The sequence below is a fragment of the Raphanus sativus genome, chromosome 6 (genome assembly GCF_000801105.2).
Source record: "Raphanus sativus cultivar WK10039 chromosome 6, ASM80110v3, whole genome shotgun sequence".
In the NCBI taxonomy this organism is placed as follows: domain Eukaryota; kingdom Viridiplantae; phylum Streptophyta; class Magnoliopsida; order Brassicales; family Brassicaceae; genus Raphanus; species Raphanus sativus.
Window position 1 is genome coordinate 10,944,151 of NC_079516.1, and position 19,705 is coordinate 10,963,855.

The 19,705-nt window shown below is 33.8% G+C and overlaps 2 protein-coding genes and 2 long non-coding RNA genes across 9 annotated transcripts; 2 read left to right on the forward strand and 2 right to left on the reverse strand.

The window, feature by feature from the left end:
* The first annotated feature begins 552 nt into the window (after positions 1-552).
* On the forward strand, positions 553-1,240 carry LOC130496310 (uncharacterized). Its single transcript, XR_008935421.1, has 2 exons — positions 553-766; positions 859-1,240. It is a non-coding gene; the product is annotated as an uncharacterized LOC130496310 (long non-coding RNA).
* A 2,095-nt stretch (positions 1,241-3,335) lies between these two features.
* LOC108810446 (uncharacterized) lies at positions 3,336-6,396 on the forward strand. Of its 6 annotated transcripts, none has more exons than XR_008936112.1 (11): positions 3,336-3,576; positions 3,678-3,718; positions 3,789-3,932; positions 4,052-4,078; positions 4,180-4,269; positions 4,430-4,644; positions 5,187-5,299; positions 5,394-5,503; positions 5,607-5,761; positions 5,898-5,960; positions 6,041-6,396. It is a non-coding gene; the product is annotated as an uncharacterized LOC108810446 (long non-coding RNA). The 6 variants fall into 6 exon arrangements; XR_008936114.1 differs by having other exon boundaries at positions 3,678-3,706; positions 5,184-5,299; XR_008936113.1 differs by having other exon boundaries at positions 3,678-3,706; positions 4,482-4,644.
* A 2,389-nt stretch (positions 6,397-8,785) lies between these two features.
* Positions 8,786-11,935, reverse strand: LOC130495446 (protein NETWORKED 2A-like). The gene is made up of 2 exons (XM_056986824.1): positions 11,688-11,935; positions 8,786-11,606 (listed from the first exon to the last, which is right to left on the reverse strand). Exons 1-2 carry the CDS (start codon positions 11,779-11,781, stop codon positions 8,878-8,880), a joined length of 2,823 nt encoding a protein of 940 aa, XP_056842804.1. The 5' UTR covers positions 11,782-11,935; the 3' UTR covers positions 8,786-8,877.
* A 49-nt stretch (positions 11,936-11,984) lies between these two features.
* LOC108809673 (protein EMBRYO DEFECTIVE 1674) lies at positions 11,985-12,938 on the reverse strand. The gene has a single exon (XM_018581831.2). The coding sequence runs from the start codon at positions 12,881-12,883 to the stop codon at positions 12,065-12,067; it is 819 nt and encodes a 272-aa protein (XP_018437333.1). The 5' UTR covers positions 12,884-12,938; the 3' UTR covers positions 11,985-12,064.
* Between the last annotated feature and the right edge of the window lie 6,767 nt (positions 12,939-19,705).

Below are 19,705 nucleotides of genomic sequence, written 5' to 3' on the forward strand. Positions count from 1 at the left end.
ATATATTTAGTATATCAAAATCTTAATACACTACAAAAAAAAGTGTGTATTGTATCACTTAAATTGTATCATAAAAATAAATGATACTATTTTAAATTACTTATTTGTAAATGATACAAATTTATATAGTTTTACATCAGTTCTAGTAATTGATATTATTATTAACTAATTTGACATCACTTCAGTAAAGTGATATAATTTTTATTAATTTGAATCACTTAAAACAAAACTGATATAATTACGTATGTTTGTATCAATTAAATAAATGGTACAATTATTATTTTGGCTAACATCACTTATCAATATGATACAAAATTTATATCAATTAAAAAATGATGGTAACAAAAGTTATATAACTGTATTTATCTTTAACATCAGTTTAACTAAAATGATGTTCTTTTATTTAAGTTTGTATCGGTTAATACATTTAATCTGATATAGAATTTACCTCCGATAAGAACCATTAATAAGCTAATAAAACAATTTACTTGAACGGTTACAAAAATATCTTAAACTTCAGAAAAACAAAGATTACAGAAGTGGTTACTATTTTCATGGCTTTAATTTAACTGAAGCTTTCATTTTTTTAAATAACTGTTTCACTATAACAAGGAAGCATCTTCTTCTTTTTTGTCGTGATTGTTCATTCATGGTTCTTCTTCCTCTTTTAAGTTCTCAACTTTCTTTTGTCTTATATGAGTCATAATGATGGGTGTTGTTCTTATGCAGGGTTTGCTAGTTAGATTCGATGGAAATTTTCTGAAAAGTATTGATCTCTTTTTTTCCTATCTCTTCTTCCTTTATTGAAAATTTACAAATTATAGAAGTTCTTATTAATGGTAAAGCTTTCTTTGTTAGGAAAAGGAGCATCTCAAGACATAAGAGAAGATGCGACTCAAAACTTAAAAAGGAGAAGAGGTCTCAAGAAATACAGTTGATGAAGATTTTTTTCTGATGAATCTCCTTTACTTCACTACTAAATCGACTCAGTTTCACACCATCAACAAAGAGTGTAGATGAAAACAGGATACAAAGAAGAAGAAGAAGAATTTGGATTTATGTTGTTCTTATCATAAATTCTACTTAAGTGTCTTATAATCATTTTCTATGTAGCTTTGAATTCCGCTTCCTTCATCTTGTTTTTAAGTTTCTCTATATTTTTCTTTTAGTTTTTCTTTTGTTCTTCGTCAGATTTTTTATATTTCACTAAAAATTTAATTAAAGAATTTATTCATTGATATTATCCACCGTCAATTATGTACAAATAATAACATATTTAAATTAATAATTATAAATAATAAAACTATTAAAATAATTTTAAAATTTTGATATTAATTTAATTGTGGTTATTAATAAATAACTAAAATCAATTATTTTAGTTGATGTCAATACTTATATCATTTTACAAAAACTGATGTAATGTTAGTATCATTTTGTAATTGATACATTTTTGTATCACTTTCAATCATTGATGCAAATATTAAATATTTTACATCAATTATTTTATAGAATGATGCTAATTATTTGCATCACCACTTTCAGAATCATTTATTTAAACGATGTAAAAGTCTTTTACATCATTTAAAACTAATGCAAATATTTAAAATAAGTGATGTTAAATGATCATTTTTTGTAGTGATATATGAGTTAAATGATTAAGAATAAAACTTAAATAACACTAACTTTAATAGATTTATAGATTATTAAAATCCAAACTGAAAGGTATTAATAGAGTAAAATTTTACTCTAGATCAATATTTACTTTAGGTTGAGTTAAAAAATTGCCAATCAAGTGAAATGTAAATTTATAATCTCCCTGTTTCAAACTAATTCATATTTTGAGTTTTTCACATGTATTAATAAAACTGATTAAATCTTAGTATTAAATGTATAGTTTTGTGATTAATTTTTCTCATAAATTTCAACCAATCAAAATTTAGTAAATACAACTAATTTTCTTGAAATTTGCAATTCTTTATTAAAAATTGCATTAAAAAAAATAAAAAAAAACATTTTTGAAACAATTTTCTTTCTAAATGTGGGTTAATTTGAAATGGGGGAAATATTATTTACTCTATGTACTGTGTAGAAAGAGGAAAGACAGACTAAATGTTACTCTAACTTTTATTAGTGATATACATGATTTTACTCTAGATATATTTTTCTTTCTTTTTCACTTTTTTTTTATTTTCCTCTCATTTCCACCTTTCATTTTTTTCTTTCATTTCCACTTTTTACCAATCATATTTTAAATTTGGTTAAGAATGTGAAAATCTATAAATCAATAACACTTGATTTTTAATTTTAACAATCATTATAAATGTCATTTCCATTGACTCGAAGACCATGTCTTTGTTTTCTTCCATTTAATGGCCAAAGTGTCCAAGACTATTCTTTATTTTCTTCCACAGGAACAATTATTTGGCCCGGCTCATGTATTTTCCCAAGACAGGGTCTTTGTTTTCTTCCACCGGAACATGATTTTCTCTTACATTTAATTAACACTAGATTTTGATTCGCATACAGTAAAACCTCTATAAATTAATAATATTAGGACTCCACCAAAACTATAATTTTTTATTAATTTATAGAGATTATTAATTTATCGAGATATTCATTGAACCAAAAATTTAATTTGGGACTATGAAATTATATTAATTTATAGAGATATTAATTTATAAATTATTAATTTAAAGAGGTTATACTGTATTTTTTTATAAAATATATTACTATTTATTTTTATATTAATATTAGAGCTTGGCAAAAAAATCTGAATTTAAAAAATAGAACCGATCCTGATCCAAAAAAGTAGTATCAAACCCGAACATAAATTGATTAAATATCCAAATTATTCAAAATTTTGGTATTTAGAGAACTGAAATCAAATCCGAATCGAACAAAAGTATTTTGAATACCTGAATGTATCTGGAATAGACTTATACACTTATATATAATCAGTTTTGTTGAAGATAAAAATATGTTTAAAATGACATGTATATTTAGCCGATTGTGTATAAATACGTAATTATTTACATTATTTACAGATGTTATTTCTAATTCTGAAAGTTAAATTTCATATAACTAACATGTAATCATCATGTAATATATTAAGTCGTGTACTTAATTTTATATTGATATGCAACTTTCATATTTCATAGAGTTAATCAAACAATATTAAAAGGCAAATACGAGCAAAGGAGAGAGTGTCCACGTCCTCAAAACAAATCAACCAATCAGAGTATTCTCTTTTGGCCACGTCAGATAGCTTCTCCGTTTGGGCTTGATTCCAAATCTATCTATTTATTTTCAGTATGAGCTTTTATGTTTGGGCTTCAATTCATTAGGTATCTGTCTAATAAAAAAATAAACCGACCACGGAGTAGACGATGTTTTATCCTCTAACAGTTCGTCTTCTCCGATTGAAAACCATCGAAACTGAGTTTTGATAGAGCCACTTCACCATCTGAAACAATCCGAGTAATGGCGTCGTGTTTACTCCATTGATTCACTCCCCCTCGATGTCTTCTTCAATGATTTTTTCGATCTACAAGGCGGTGTTTATCTGTATAAATATATGTGAGTATTTCTCTTCTTGGACTCCGTATTTGAGCTTGCTTGATTGATCATGATAAACTATTGTTTCGTTGATTTGTTTTTACTTTGTATCTGAGGGGCAGAGAGTATGTGAGAGTCATTGCTAAGCCTGGTACTTCCCCCTGTAAATGACTTCTCTCTTCATTTTTTTTTTTACTTTTGATTTGTGTTACTAATTTGTTACGGTGCTGTAGGTTACATGTGCTCCTGAACAAGAAGTTGGAGTCTTGCAGTGGATTTTGGGCAAGAGTGTAAGCAGCGTAGTTCTTATTTGGAATACTGGGCAAAACGATAGGTTTGTGGGTATTGCTGCACCTTATTTGGCTAGGATCCTCCCGGTAAGTGAATTTTAAGCTCTCTATGTTGCTATAATCCTCCTCTTTATCACCCTTATTGTACCGTCTGGTATAAGTTTCTCATTGTATTTTTGATCTTTGGTTATTTTGTTTCCCTGTAGATGTTTGGAGGAGAGATCTTGTGCCAGGTAGAGTCTCTGTTCCTAGACTCTCAGCATCTTCCTCATTCAAATCAAGGTTCTTTAGAGTTTGCGTAAGTTTAAGGCTTTTCTCCTTTTTTGTTGTGTAGCCAGATGCATTCCTTTGTTCCGTAAATGATGTAAAGGTTGTCAACTCCGTTGATCAGAGGGCAAGAAACATCGTTGTTGCTGGTTCAGAGGTAAGAAAGAACAACTAACTGGGCTGACCTTTACTGATACGTTTCTTTACAGAACAAAGAAAGACTCGCCTATGAATGTGATACAGTATCTTCATTAGTATTATTACCAGTCCCACAAATCCTTGTCTGGCTTCTACTCACATTAGAGTTGTTGTTGTAGGGATTTCTGAGACAGCGCTTATCTCGACAAGGTCTTGCTTTTATCCTGGCAGGTGGCTCAGGTTAGGTTTTATCTCAACCAAAATGCTGTTTGGCGTATAGAACAAGTTGTAGATGAGGAGAGAATGAATGGTGGTGATGAGATCAGAGCTTCGTGGTTTTAGATCGGAGATTCTCTCAGGTTTGAAGGCAGTTCAGGCGAAGAAGTTCAAGAAGGTATCTTCTCATCGATTCACTTTCCCGTATTTTATTCTGCATCTCTGTTTGCTTCCTTTTCAATTTTTTTATTTTATTTTATGTTAGTGGTTTCTTTTTGCAAATCTATGCTCTGTGATTACAAATAAAAAAAATTGCTTTTAAAAGCCAATGATGTACGTGGAAGCAATAGGTTTGCTTCATACCTTTCTGCTTTGCCATGTCATAAATGTTTATATCTTTTGGGGCTGTGGTGCTCTTCAACGTGTCTGAGAGGCATGGTAGTCGTGGTGTCTTAGTGTTTGTAACTCTGTAAGTTGTAAAGGCACCAACTTAATCAAACTTATGATCAACGCTTAGGTTTCGTTTAGGAAACGGTCTCGGAATTTCATACCAGCCACTACGTAAATAACGTATTCATAATACTTCTTTGACCTGCATTTTGACGATATATTTTAGTATTTATAGATAATCGGTGCTATGGTGAGCTGAATGTATTGGCAGTGAAACATCTGCAAGTTTTATCCTCTCCTGGAAATCTTAACCAGTTTGTCTTTTAGCAGCTCCAGAAGAAGCACAAATATGATGATGTGAAACCGAAGAGCCCATAAAAAGAAATGATGAGGAAGATAGAAAGAAGACATGGAGAAATCAAAGAAATAACTTTTTATAAAAGGTAAAAACGCTTCTTTTGTTTGTTTCACAACCTAAAGGGTCAGACTGTTGCAGCATTGACCATTAAATATTCACTACATACACATTTTATGCAGTCTATAGTGCATGGAGTTATGTCAGATGATGTTGCTCGGTTATTGAATCGGAGTCACCACTACTCAGTTGTGGGCTTACATGGCTTATCTCAGCCGAGAATATAGGAAAGGTAATGTGTTATTATTTCATTGAAGTGAATGTCTCTCAACCTTATTAGTTGCTGGATACTCATAAGCTAGAAAAACTTATATTGAGTTCGTAAGCTTTTTTAGACAATGCTGGTCCATCCAGAAAAGTATGGAGAGTGAGATAGTAGTTGAAGCTTTTAAGAACTGCATAACACATATGATGTAGTGATTATGGTTCATCATTTGTATTGGTGTATCAAGTACCTCCATCTCTGATCTCCCTAGCTGTTTTACATTGGGTAAGTCTTGCTATATGTTTGGTCTTTTTCGTTGACAGGAGAATAGTTGAGTTTGAGAGTTTATTCTTTTGACAATTGCACTTAAAAATATTTAAAGCCATTGATTGTGGTTCATCATTTGTATTGGTGTATCAAGGAATTTGAGCTGGGGGAGGAATACTAACAATGATGCAACTCCTTATGTGAGACGCCTACCAATGTAAGTGTTATTGACTAAGATTGCTTCCGTATCAACATAGTGGCGTTTTTATCATCTAATTATATCATACTTATTGGCAGCCAAAACCAACATGGAGATTTTGTGAGAGGTGGTTAAAGCAGAGGCGAAGCTGGTGGTAGCAAAGGGAAATGAAGGTGGTCCAACAATTGTGCCTAAAAGTGGGATTGAAAAATGGAAAAAAATTCATGATAGGTGAAGGCTATTTTATTATGCGAGGAAGATGGGAATAATTTAATCTCCATCAGTAGCTTAACTCGCTTCACATTCAAGATTGTGGTTAGAGTTGTTTATCATAAAAAAAACCAAGTAAAAACATGTTCCACAAGTGATTTACAAAATGTTCTTTCTGTTAGTTACTAATACATGAATATGTTTTTAATTGATAAAAGATGGTTATCATTATGTTTGTGATAAATATGTCTTTATGAGGTCAATGCTAAAAATTATTTTCTAAAACTTAATCAGTATTATTTTAGAAAATTAATCACTGTCATATATAATTTACAAAAACAATAACAAAATAAATAGTGAAAGCCGTTATAAAATATTTAAAATTATTGTTACATATGATTAAGAATAAATTAAGCATTTTAAAAAATTATATCAAAATTATTTTTAATGGTAGAATAAATATATTCTGTAAGTATTGTGAACAAAATAAGGTTATACTATTTTATTTGAACCATAATTTTGATGCTGATATGAAAATTAAAATTATATACTTCATAGTTCAACAAAAAATATAAAACAAATATATACTTCATAGTCCATGAAGATTATTGCTCAATTATATATTAGTAGTTGTTTATGTATTGTTTATTTGCACAAATCTTTACGATTATATCTTTTTTTAAAAGACACAGTTCATAAAGTCTTTTAAATAGAATTTCACCAAATAACATGAAATGGAGAGTTTTTTTTGGGCTTTCTGCTTCTGAAAATTTGTAGTAGAAATATGATGAAGTGAGTGATAAAGAAAGAGCTTTAAGTTAAATATATGGAGGGAACAAAGCCAATGAATAAAAAGGACGGGGTCATTGGCTTTGGTATGATAAATGAAGGTTGTGTTTACCATTGTTGAGAAAATAAAACCATAGTTTTCGTAGTATATATGCGTCGTGTTTGTATTAATATTTACAAGGAAAATATACAATATAATTTATTAACTAAAATATGTATTGTTTGCATTTGTATGTTGTTCTAATTAAAAAAATGTGTATCTATATTTATGTGTGTATTTTACCCAACTAATTTTGGTTGTGTATTTTGCCAGAATGTTATTAAACATAATAATTTGTTAAGTATTCTAATAACATAAAATATATTGTTCAAAAATCAAAGAAAAGCTTTAAATAGAATTTTAATAGTATATAATTAGTTATGGATACAAAAAAAGAATTCCATGTAAAATTAGTTTTCTTTTTTATTTATCCATGAAAAATTAGTTAAACTGACCAAAATATTATATTTTCACAACTTTTTTATTATAAATCATTAAACATCAAACATTTTCCGCGCGTAGCGCGGACAGCGCATCTAGTTAGAATAACAAGTAAATATGGGGTAGCAATGTAAACATGAAATTATTTACGTGCACGACCAGATTGCCAAAACTATTGCCCAGCTAATATATATTGTAACTGGTTTAACAAAATTATTGTCCAACTAATATTATATTTACACATCTATTATTTCTTTTTAATATCTAACATTACTTTTAGCTGATTTCTGAATTTTTTAACCGGATAATAATATTTTAAAGATGTATATTTCAGTTTTGTTGAAGATAAAAATATGTTTAAAATGACATGTATATTTGGCCAATTGTGTAAATACGTAATTATTTACATTATTTACAGATGTTATTTCTAATTCTGAAGGTTAAATTTCATATAACTAACATGTAATCATCATGTAATATATTAAGTCGTGTACTTAATTTTATATTGATATGCAACTTTCATATTTCATAGAGTTAATTAGAATAACAAGTAAATATGAGGTAGCAATGTAAACATGAAATTAACCGTCTATTTTTATAATAAGTAAAAAATGTGTTAGCAATTATAAAGTTAGCAGTCCACTTATTGGTATTAGCCACTGTTTTCGCACACATGCTCTTCATCCACCCATTGATGATATGTGGTTGGTCACTTTGAACCACCGTCCATTTTTGTTACCACCTATAGCTACACTATAAATAAGGTCGTATCAACTAAATCCTATAAAAATCTGGCACTAATAATCATCAAGTACAAGTTTTTAATTACCCCAAGCTGTGTGTGTTATCGATACAAATATTTTAGCTGGATTCTCTTCTTTTTCTCCTTGACACCAAATGTGTCAGATTGTAAATGGAAAAAGTTACACTTGAGCACAGTTCATTCTCTCTAAACGAGGTAAATTCAGAAATCTAATCCAATATATTTTCTTAATCTTTTTGTACGTAACTTAGATATCAGAATATAGATATCAAAAGATTCTAATTGTCCTTGCCTACACTCTATATTACATAAAGATAGCTATATGGGAAGGGCAATATCGACAATCTCTTCTAACCACGTCAACAAACCAACTGCATGTTTCACTATTTTTGGCACTTAATTAATTTCAATGTTTTCCTTTGTTTTTCTGCAAATTATCCCTTTATTTTAAAAGGTGTATTTCTTTTGGACTTATTTTATTAAATGTGTTCGAATTTATTCGGTTTTAAATAATTCGGTTTAATTTAGTATTTTTTTGGTAAGTACCACGCCAATCTCGATAGAGGAGGGGACGGGTGTTACAGTAGTAGTACTCACTACTTACTCCAAAGGGATTTTTACGACAGTAAAGCAAAAATCTAGAAAACAAGGAACTGAAAGAAAAATAACAGACAAATGATTCGATTAATTAATTATTCAGGGAGCTTTCCAGGTTTAACGTAACTAGACTGTTGTTGCAGAGCTGGAAATGGACTGACACAAGAGAAGAGAGATGCTGAAGCTTGCTTCTGTTTTGTCTGCTTCTTTAACTTGACACCGAACAAGAATGACCGTAATGGGATTCTCGCTTTTCCACTCGAAGAGCTCTTGCTCGGAGTTGTTCTTGCTTCTGCTGCACTTGAGATCCCAATATCCTCTTCCAGTTTACTCAGAATCCTCTCTACGTCTGTCTTCAACACTCTTACACGATCAACACCCGATTGAAGTTCGCTTGAAACCCTTTTGTTCTCTTGTTTCATGTTAACAATCTCTCCATGGAACTTTGCAGCTTGGTAACCGCTAATCTCTGAATCACTTACTTTACTACCACCCGAGTGAGCTGTGACTCTTGCGATTTCTTCTTGGATATTAGCTAGTGATCCAAACCTTCCCTGCAGTTCGTCTTTAAGAACGGCACTGTTTTCTAGCCACAACTGCAGCTCTGTACGAATCTCTCTTAGATGTCTATAGATAGGTTTTGCATCTGATGCAGCTGCGTGCTTACTACTACTACTTCTTGAAGATTCTTGCTGTTGTCTGCTTTCGATTCTCAGCTTCGTTAACTCTGACTTCAAATCCTGAACTGTTGTCTGGTATTTTTGTATCTGATGCACCGATGAGCTAAATCTTAACCAGAACTCGAGATTCTCTTCCAAAACAGCGTCGATATCTGCACGCACTTTGTCTTCCACAGCTGGAATATTTGTTCTCGGGCTATCATCATCATCCTCTGCAAACTTCACCCTTACCTCATTTGACTCTGTTCTCTTCACCTCTCCTACCTGATGATGCGGTGTAGTGGAAACCGAAAAGTTGGAAGTTGGTGAAACGTTCATACTTTCACGCTGTCCTTGATCGTGTTCCAGCTGGTTATTTCCTTCCCCTTGATGCGGAGAGTCTTTCTCTAGCGTTCCTAGTTTTTGGCGTAAAGACTGAATCTCTACGTCTTTGTAAGCAACAGCATTCTTGAGCTCTCTTAACTGTAATGCCAGCTCGAAGAACCCTTCTCTATTCTTCTTCTCAACTTCACTTAACTTTCTCTTTACTCCTCTGTAGTCCCTTAGCACTGATGTGTAATCATCTAACAGAACCTTCTCTCTGTCCTCCATGCCATCTGGTAACAACTGTCTCCAGTTTGGTGTCTCTTCATCTTCGTCTTCTGTTCCAAAACCAGTGCTTGCGGTTTCTGACAAAGCAAACGAATCTTTGGTCTCAGGTCTCTCTTCTTGAGCTCCTTCACTCTCTTTTACTACAATGGCATGTGTCTTCCTGTCTTCCACATTACTTTCCCTTTCCATCTCCTTTGAGATTGACTTTAGACAATCTTCTGATCCTGAAACAAGTGGCATTTCATGGAATATACCGGATCCTTCGACATCTTCATCCATCTTCACATCTTGTAACTTGCCAGATAAATCATCAGCAGTCCAATTGGCTTCCTTGAACTGTTTTTGTAGACTCTTGTTCTGATCTTCCACCTTTTGGTATAGTTTTCTAACTTCTCTCAGCTCGTTTTCAAGACTAGTCATCCTCTGTTTCATATCCGTGGAATCCGAAATAAGAGACGCCTTGTCCTCCTCTAGACCACGGATATGTTCGTGTAAACCATCCGTCTCTGATCTTAGTGTCTTCACTAATGCATTGTGAGACGAAGCATTGCTCTCCAATGAAACAATCTTCTGCACAAGATCATCAATCTTCTCTGCAAGCTTCACAACAGTTAGATTCTCATTTGAATCTTCTCTCTCAGATTCATAGCTAGATTCCTGAGCCACATCCTCTTCTGCTTCTGTCTTAATGAACTCATCATGATCATCATCACTTTTCGGTTTCTCAAACTTGTTCCTCAAGGCATTAAACCTCTCTTTAGCAGTAGTGATTCTTTCCTTCTCAATCTCTGCTTCTTCAACAGATTGCTTCCGTTTCTCTTCAAGCTTAGCTAGTGTGTCCTTACAGGAGCTCAAGGCGGTGGTCGCCATCAATGTCCTAGCTTCACTATCATCAATCCCAGCACCGAGACCAAACTCATCTTGCAAGCTACAAACTCTCTTCTGCATCTCAGTCACTTCATTATCAAGATCCCAATACCTCTCATAAGACTGCTCATATGAGCTCCTCACAAACTCTTTCTCCGTCTGCAACGCCAAGATCCCCTTCTGAAGGCTATCAATCTCCTCCAAGCCTTCTTCTTTGCTCAATCCAGAACTCACAACCGCCGCTTCCCGCTTTGCTAAAGCAGAAGACACTGTCCTTTTCAGACTATCTGGTCCTTTTCTTGACAACATCATCGACTGACTCCTGAATTCTTTTATTGGAAACTCCGGGACTTGAGGGATGTTGTTTCCTCCCTTGGGAACAAGATGAAGATGCGGTTGTTTCCGTGGATTCCCTTCATCAACATCAACATCAACATCAACATCATCATCCTCCAGAGGAAACTGAACATGTTCAGGAAAAGCAGTGGCGATTGTGCGGTTAGCGCTTTGAAGCTCTCTAGACAAATGATCATAGCGTTCAGCTAATGCACGGTATGATCGAAAAGCCTCCTCCACGAAACTAACAATCTCTGGTCGTTTACGGTAATACATGTCAGCTCTTTTGGCGAAAGTGTCTCCATCTTCATCTATGATCTTAAGAGTATACTCCACTTTCTCTTCCATATCTAAATCACAAGAGATATTATTCGCTTAATTAATCATCTTTGTTGGATTCAAAAAAAAACAAAAGGACAAATAGAACGTACCTTGAAGATTGTGTTCGAGCCATTTGGATTGCTTTGTACGGATGTGGCTGGCCCACCACCATGAATACGCATTGCTCGCTGCTCTCTGCAACATCCTTTTTGTCTCGAGGAAGAAGGCTCAAACATGGCCGTATCACATCAATGTGTAAAAATTAGAACTTTGAGACACTCAGGATCAGACAAAGAAAGAAGAGAGAAGTAGTCTTTGTCCGAATATTTTGGTGGATCCTTTGATCAAACCTCATTTTTAGGATGTTTCCTTTGACAAATTAAAAAAAAAAGGATAAGACCAAATAATTAAATAAAGAAAATTTTCACATTCCTTGTTTGTTACAAAACAATCCAAAAGTAGTACACTACACTGAAGTTAATTCTCTCTATTGATCTCTCTTCTTCTTGGACGATCTGTGGAGTCTTTCCCCAATGGAAGCTTCACCCTCTTCTCTCCTTCTAAGCATCCCTCTAGTCTCCACTCCCTTAACACTCACAACCAAACTCTCCCCATCTCCAACGTCCATTCTTGGTGTCCGACATTCCTTTTTCTCAGTACTAGAACGAAGTAAATCTCTTAAACTATCAACAGAATCATCCAAGATCTTAGCTTGAAAGCAAGAAGAAGCCGTGAACAGAACATCCTGCAACCTATTCACAGGAATATCATCAAATGAAACGACGCCGTAATCATTCTTATCCTCCTCAACGAACCCTTCTTCAGTGTAATCTTTCCAGTGATAAGGAAACCCTAGGAGAAAACGGTTGCAAAGCTGAGGTGAAAACCCGTTTTGTAAAGAACGAGATCGGTTGATGAAGCCACTGATGGAGACGGTGAGGCCATCAGATGTTTCGAGAGTGGTGCTGTCGTGTCTCGTTGAGATGGTTGCTGATGAAAAGAGTCTGACTTTAGACCCGCCTTTTGATTCGAATCCTGAAACGCCCAGACCCTTGTTGTTGTTTGCCTTCTTTGTTAGCCACCAGTCGGACAAAGAGACGGGCTTTAGTAGGGCTCCGCCGCCGCTGATGGGTGTGATGGACTTGGAGGAGAAGGGCGTCGTGCGGGGAATTGAGTCGGAATTGGGTTTTGGCACAGATCTGGAGCGAGTGGCTGGTGTTGAAATAGGTTCTGACACTGCTCCCGAGCGAGTACGCGGCGAGGAGCGGTGTGCTGAGACTGACTTGAGTTTTGACTTCGTTGCCATCACAACTTCCGGAGAAAATCCCTAGAAATGATAAAAGAAATGGGAGCAAATATTTTTTTTTTATATGACGGGAAAAAATGTCATTTAACTTTCAAAATTGAAATCAAACATAACTTTTCATTTTTCATAAACAAAAAAAAAACACAATCCTTTTTAATCAAAAAAATTTTATTGACCATATCATTTTAGTTATATAGTTAATCAATACAATTAAAACAGCCACATTTTTCAGACATCCCCTTAATTTTTCAAACTATTTACAAGAATGTCACTGAAATATATTAATTTAAATTATCTAAAATATTTTGAGGAAATCTTTAGAAAATCTGAACAAACAATATTCAGCCTAATATAGTTTCACACAGAATTTGAATTAAATAGTCATATTTTTATTTGTATATGTGATAGGACATAGACGTTTTTTTCTTACGTAAACTTACATTTTTGTTTTCTTTGTTTCAATATATATTATCATCATAACTAACATAGATAGATGGTGTTTAATATGATTATAACATAACTTAGTGATTGACAGTTTACTGCATATACCCAATTAGTTAAATTCAAACAAAAGAACAATACATATACATTTTTATCATATGAAAATAACTTTGAAATTATATTTGATACTATATATTATACTATTATATTTATTTTTACAAATTCCAAAATAAGTGTTCCATTTCTATTTTTAAAATCAAAATTGAAAACAATATTTTATAATTATAATAAGACAGAAAATAACATTTCTAATAAATGATTACTCATCCAATTTTAAGCTGGAAAAAATGAATATATCGCATATTCAAATTTTATTAAAGATACAAAGTTTGAACTCAGTGAAAAATAATTAAAATATAATATCTATGTGAATTTTAACATAAATTGTATATGATAAAATATAAAAATGTAAATTTACTATAATTTCAAACCATAAGTTACTTAAGCAACAGATCAAAATATTTAAATTTTCAAATTAAAATTTACAAATAAAATAACCTCGCTGTTAAAGTACGGATCATCGGTTACCACGATAAGATATTTCAAGAAATACTCGGTTTAGATATATTAGGGGTGGGCAAAAAATTCAAACTGAACCGAGTCAAACGGAACTAACCAAACCAATACCGATTCAAACCAAACCGAAATCCTTTTCAAATAATTCGATTGAAGATTTTTCCAACCTGAATGGTTCGGTTTGAAACCGAGCCGAACCGAAAAACTGAACCAAACTAACTATGATTTACTTCAGTTGGAAATTACTAGAACCGAACTAAACAAACCAACCCGACCCTAAACCGAACCGAGAAGATAACCGAAGTACCCACCCCTAAGATATATGGTAGAAAAAACTCATTTTGATTTTGATATCAACAATCCATATCAGAGTTTCAATATAGGAATAAAAATGTTTTTATAAAAATCATCTTTGAATTTTTTTGTACTAAATTATAACAAAAAGGTCCCGCACTTTTAAAATACGGGTTAAAACCTAGTAAACTATTAAAGTTAACTAACATACCTAAAATAGTTTTTAAAATTGATGAATTTTTGGCACAAATATAAATTAACAATTTTTAAAAAATAAAATTTATAAATATAAATATTGAATAAATTATATATTTTTCTTTATTTTCTTCAAAATAAAATTTACACAATTTTAAATAATTATAAAATTAGTAGTATGTAAATTCTTCATAATTCTATAGCTACATTTTGGATAAACTTTTTTCATTAAAATGCAGAAAGAACGGTGTAATTCTTTTATAGAAATTTTGTTTTGAAGTTACTAATAATAAACATAAAGAATAAGGAAGAAGTCATCAATCGATAACTCTTTTCATTTGAGAATAAAAAGTTGAATTAACATTTTACTAACAATTTCTTGACAGTAAAATTATAAAACATAATCCAAACAAGATTGTATAGTTACAAAAATTGATTGTAAGTAATTATAAAAATTTATCATAATTATTTTATAATTAAATACTCAACTAATGATACGTTAACTAATTATTTTAGAATATAAATATAAATAATAGAAATTTTACTTTTAGAAAATGAAAAATTTATATATTTTGGTTTGAGTTATCTCTTATCTAAAGTTTTATTATTAGTGTTATAGTTATTAAAAAAAAGATGGGGCAAGTGGTATTGAAAAATGTAATGAAGATCTTAAAGATATTCTTACATATGAACTTGTTTTGAGAGAGTGTTTGTCTGAAGGTAGTAAGTGCATCTATGCTATAATGTCATAATCTAGCTTTTCTACAGGGAAGTCTTGCAGCCATTTACGAGATTGGCGTGAGTTCAACCTCTGCCTTCATCATGTCTTGACTTTCCCCACCTCAAGGGTGTTTGCTATCATTTAATCTTCTCTGAAAGATAAGAGTACTGCAATGAGGAATTTGGATTCCAAGCATGGATCAAGGTTTCTTCGATATTGGACTCACATAATTTGAAGACTTCTCTGTCGTATTTCTTCTCTATGTGGCTCAGCTCTTAGAAAGAAAATGTTCTTCTCTTTTGTCATTATTCAACAGTTTCTTATCTGTCTGAATCTCTCTCTCCCCCTTTGTCAGTAAAGCTTAGCTTCCCTGAATGTTTGAACTTATTCTGGAAGGTTAAATGCAGACTTATACACAAAGTCATGCGGACGAACTATGTAAATATGCTATTATGTGATCTTGTAACTGATAACAGCTGAAGATTCAGTGATATGGTGTTGTTCATTTGGGTATAGCTGGAAAAAATCAAGAAGATAGCTGAGATCAAGCAACAAAATTTGGCTAAAGAAAACATATACATTATCTATGAGCTTTTAAACTTTTTGAACTGAGTTTTTATTCTTTTGAAATTACATAATTTTCCATTAAAATCCATCTTATCTTCTTCGGAATTCAGTCACATCCACTAAAGTGTTAATATGAGAAACCAATGTCCATTCAACTTATGCAACGGAAGTACCTTAATCTATACTTATGCTTATGATTGAATAGGTTTGCCCCTTGAGAATTGATGCATGTGTGTGTGCATTGTTTGAATCAGGTACTTGGAGCTCATAATGGAGAGTCTGGTCGTGGATCAAACCCTTTGATGATGGCAGGAGGTCAGAAGAAAGGGGGAGACAAAGAACCAGCAACATGGAGAGGTCCAAGCAGTTTTGAGTGTGAAGCAAGGAAGGCATTGGTGCCAGCTTGCCATTGAAGTAAGGCCATGATCCAGGGTTTATGAGTCCCTAAAGTTGATCATAAGACTCATAAACCCACTGGCCAATCCCTAGGCTGAGGGTAGTTGCACTCTTTTTCCCTAAGTGATGGTTTTATCCCATGAGGTTTTCCACACTTAGGTTTTTAATGAGGCAAGTGCTCTCAGTTCCAAGCTTGCCCAAGGATCTCCTATGGTCAAGCTTGAGGGGGAGTGTTGAAATAAATAAAGGAATGACCAGAAGAAGAAGCTGGTTGATGATCAAAGGAGAATTCAAGAAGAAAAGCCAATTTGATTCTGTTTTGTGCAGTCTTGCTCCACAAGCTATCTTCTTGACCTAACTTAACTTGCAAGGCAAGAAAGGAGTTGTGGAGGCTAATATGGACGTGGGGAAACACTTAGAAGTCAAGGAAACCCATTTGAATTTAAATCAGAGAGGCTGGTTTGAATTTGAAAAGAAGAAGTCACATGGATTGCTTTGGAGAAGCAGCTGGCCTGTCACTTTCACTCAAGCAGGCTGTGACAACCTCTCTCCTGTCCCTTTCTACTCTTCCTGCACATCCAGAACTTGGCTGTATCTCCTTTGGCATGTTCTCATTTCCTACAAAATTATTTGTTTATGTTTCCCTTATTTAATCTTTGTTTATTGTAAGTGATTGCCTATTTAAAGGCCTCACCACTCTTGTAACAAATTATTCAGTATCAATACAAGTTTCTATGTCTAAATTTCGTGGCTCTCTCTCTCTATCTTGTGTCTAAACAATATTCACAATGTAAGGAGTTTAGAGTAATGGTTTAGAGGCTGCCTTAACTCTCTTTCTCTTAAGGCAGCCTAATACATGTAAAATTCACTCTAAACTCTTCTTCATCTTCTCTTAAGCTCTAGATTACTGATTCTAAATCCTCTTCATATTAAGTACACAAACTCAAAGTGTTGTGTTACTGCAGAAGAATAGATTCAAACTAGAGATTGATTGCCACACATAACCAGTTTACTATCTAGGATCTTGGTTATAGTGTAGGCTGCTTTCATGTAACCAGTGTTCTCTTTATGACATTTGGTTGTGTGTTAAGCTATTTAAGAGGATTCAACCACCAGTTGGTTGTCTCTTCATTTGAATGGTGAGTTCCTGTTGTATGGTTGAAGGGGATTCAGTTACAAGTTAACTGAATACTCTCTTGACATGAGACAAACACTCATGAATTCCAACATGGTATCAGAGCCTAGTTGCTCTCTTGGGATGAACTCACTCTGTTCTACTTTGATCTGAAGCTCTCTCTCTCACTTTGAAATCGTTTTGATGAGCTGTGTGGCTAGGATTCAAAACATGAGCAGTAGAGAGTTTAGACAAAGTATGTTTTTCAAAATTCAGGATGCAATCTTTAAATGTTTTTTTTTTTAAATCAATGACTCTCCCCTTGATCTCCTCATTGTTTAAGGTTTGGATGAAAGACTGAAATATGTTCTTACCAGCCTGAGGGAGGGAGAAAAGATTATTCTTGCATCTTGAAATCACTTAAAAAAAAAATTTCTGAAAAATGTTTTTGAACAGATTTTTGAGTAATCTGATTCTGAAAAATGTTTTAAAAATACTTAACCAGTGGACAAACTGTTTTGATCCATTGGTGTCTTTGTTGTGTGAGCCATAGAAAACACTTGTGTATGTGTTATTCTGATGGTTCTCTTGTTGCAAGCCCTGGAAAACATCAGTTCATGAGTTATTCCAGTGGCACTTGTCTAAGATCAGTGAGCAAATTAATTGTTCAATGGTCCACTGTGTTTCAGCTACTAAAGCACCAAACTCTTGATGAGTATTGGATGCTCCTGGCTGTTTATGCTTCCGCAAAACTCAAGAAAACAGAGCAAAACTCTGTCCATTAGAACTCTTGAGCAAATTCTCTATTCTCTATTCTCTCATTCTCTGATTCTCAGGTTACTTATTCTCCATCATTCTCCCATTCTCTAGCTACTAATACTCTGGTTACATCATTCTCTACTCTCTACTTTTCTCTGGTTACTTTTACTCTGGTTACTTAATTCTCTTTTCTCACAATCTTGTTTAGAATTTGCCTAAGGTTGTTAAATTGTTAAAGTTAAGATGCCTTAAAAGAATTATCTTGCTTCTGCCCTTAGGAAAATAAATTCTATTGTTGCCTGAATGCTTAGTCTTGATGATTAGGATTCAGAGAGTTTTGCTAGGATGGAATCATGAAGATTTCTGTCCTGTGCTTATTTAAATTGTGTTTTAAAGATCAGACTTGGTGAAAACCAATGTTCTGGTCTCTTGTTGTCTACTGATGCTTGTCTTAGTGTTGGTTTGACAGATTGCCCATGTTAATCAGAGCCTGCACAAGATGCATATTCCTGACCATGGAGAAATAATTTGTGAGTAGACCAGGAGGCTTAAAAGCTCATATCAAGCTTGTCTCCTCCCCTATACTCGGATTCAAGCTTGAGGGGGGCTGTAAATGAGCTTACATGGCCTGTCTAGAAGCCACTGCAAGAAGAATTCAACAAGGACAGCAACAACTTGGAGTTAGAACAGTTACCTTCAGTGGGGAAGCTATGGATCAGCCCAAGGCATGGAGTTAGAACAGTTACCTTCTGGTTGGGAAGCTATGGATCAGCTTCTACATGAAGTTAGAACAGTTACCTTCAGTTGGGAAGCTATGAATCAGCCCATAGCATGTGTGCTTGTACCTGGTTGATGAAGCTTGTGGTCTCAAGGGTTTGGTGATCATCATTGGCTCTCATCTTCCAAGCTTGACCACATACTCTTATTCTTAGGTCAAGCTTGAGGAGGGGTGTTAATATGAGAAACCAATGTCCATTCAACTTATGCAACGGAAGTACCTTAATCTATACTTATGCTTATGATTGAATAGGTTTGCCCCTTGAGAATTGATGCATGTGTGTGTGCATTGTTTGAATCAGGTACTTGGAGCTCATAATGGAGAGTCTGGTCGTGGATCAAACCCTTTGATGATGGCAGGAGGTCAGAAGAAAGGGGGAGACAAAGAACCAGCAACATGGAGAGTTCCAAGCAGTTTTGAGTGTGAAGCAAGGAAGGCATTGGTGCCAGCTTGCCATTGAAGTAAGGCCATGATCCAGGGTTTATGAGTCCCTAAAGTTGATCATAAGACTCATAAACCCACTGGCCAATCCCTAGGCTGAGGGTAGTTGCACTCTTTTTCCCTAAGTGATGGTTTTATCCCATGAGGTTTTCCACACTTAGGTTTTTAATGAGGCAAGTGCTCTCAGTTCCAAGCTTGCCCAAGGATCTCCTATGGTCAAGCTTGAGGGGGAGTGTTGAAATAAATAAAGGAATGACCAGAAGAAGAAGCTGGTTGATGATCAAAGGAGAATTCAAGAAGAAAAGCCAATTTGATTCTGTTTTGTGCAGTCTTGCTCCACAAGCTATCTTCTTGACCTAACTTAACTTGCAAGGCAAGAAAGGAGTTGTGGAGGCTAATATGGACGTGGGGAAACACTTAGAAGTCAAGGAAACCCATTTGAATTTAAATCAGAGAGGCTGGTTTGAATTTGAAAAGAAGAAGTCACATGGATTGCTTTGGAGAAGCAGCTGGCCTGTCACTTTCACTCAAGCAGGCTGT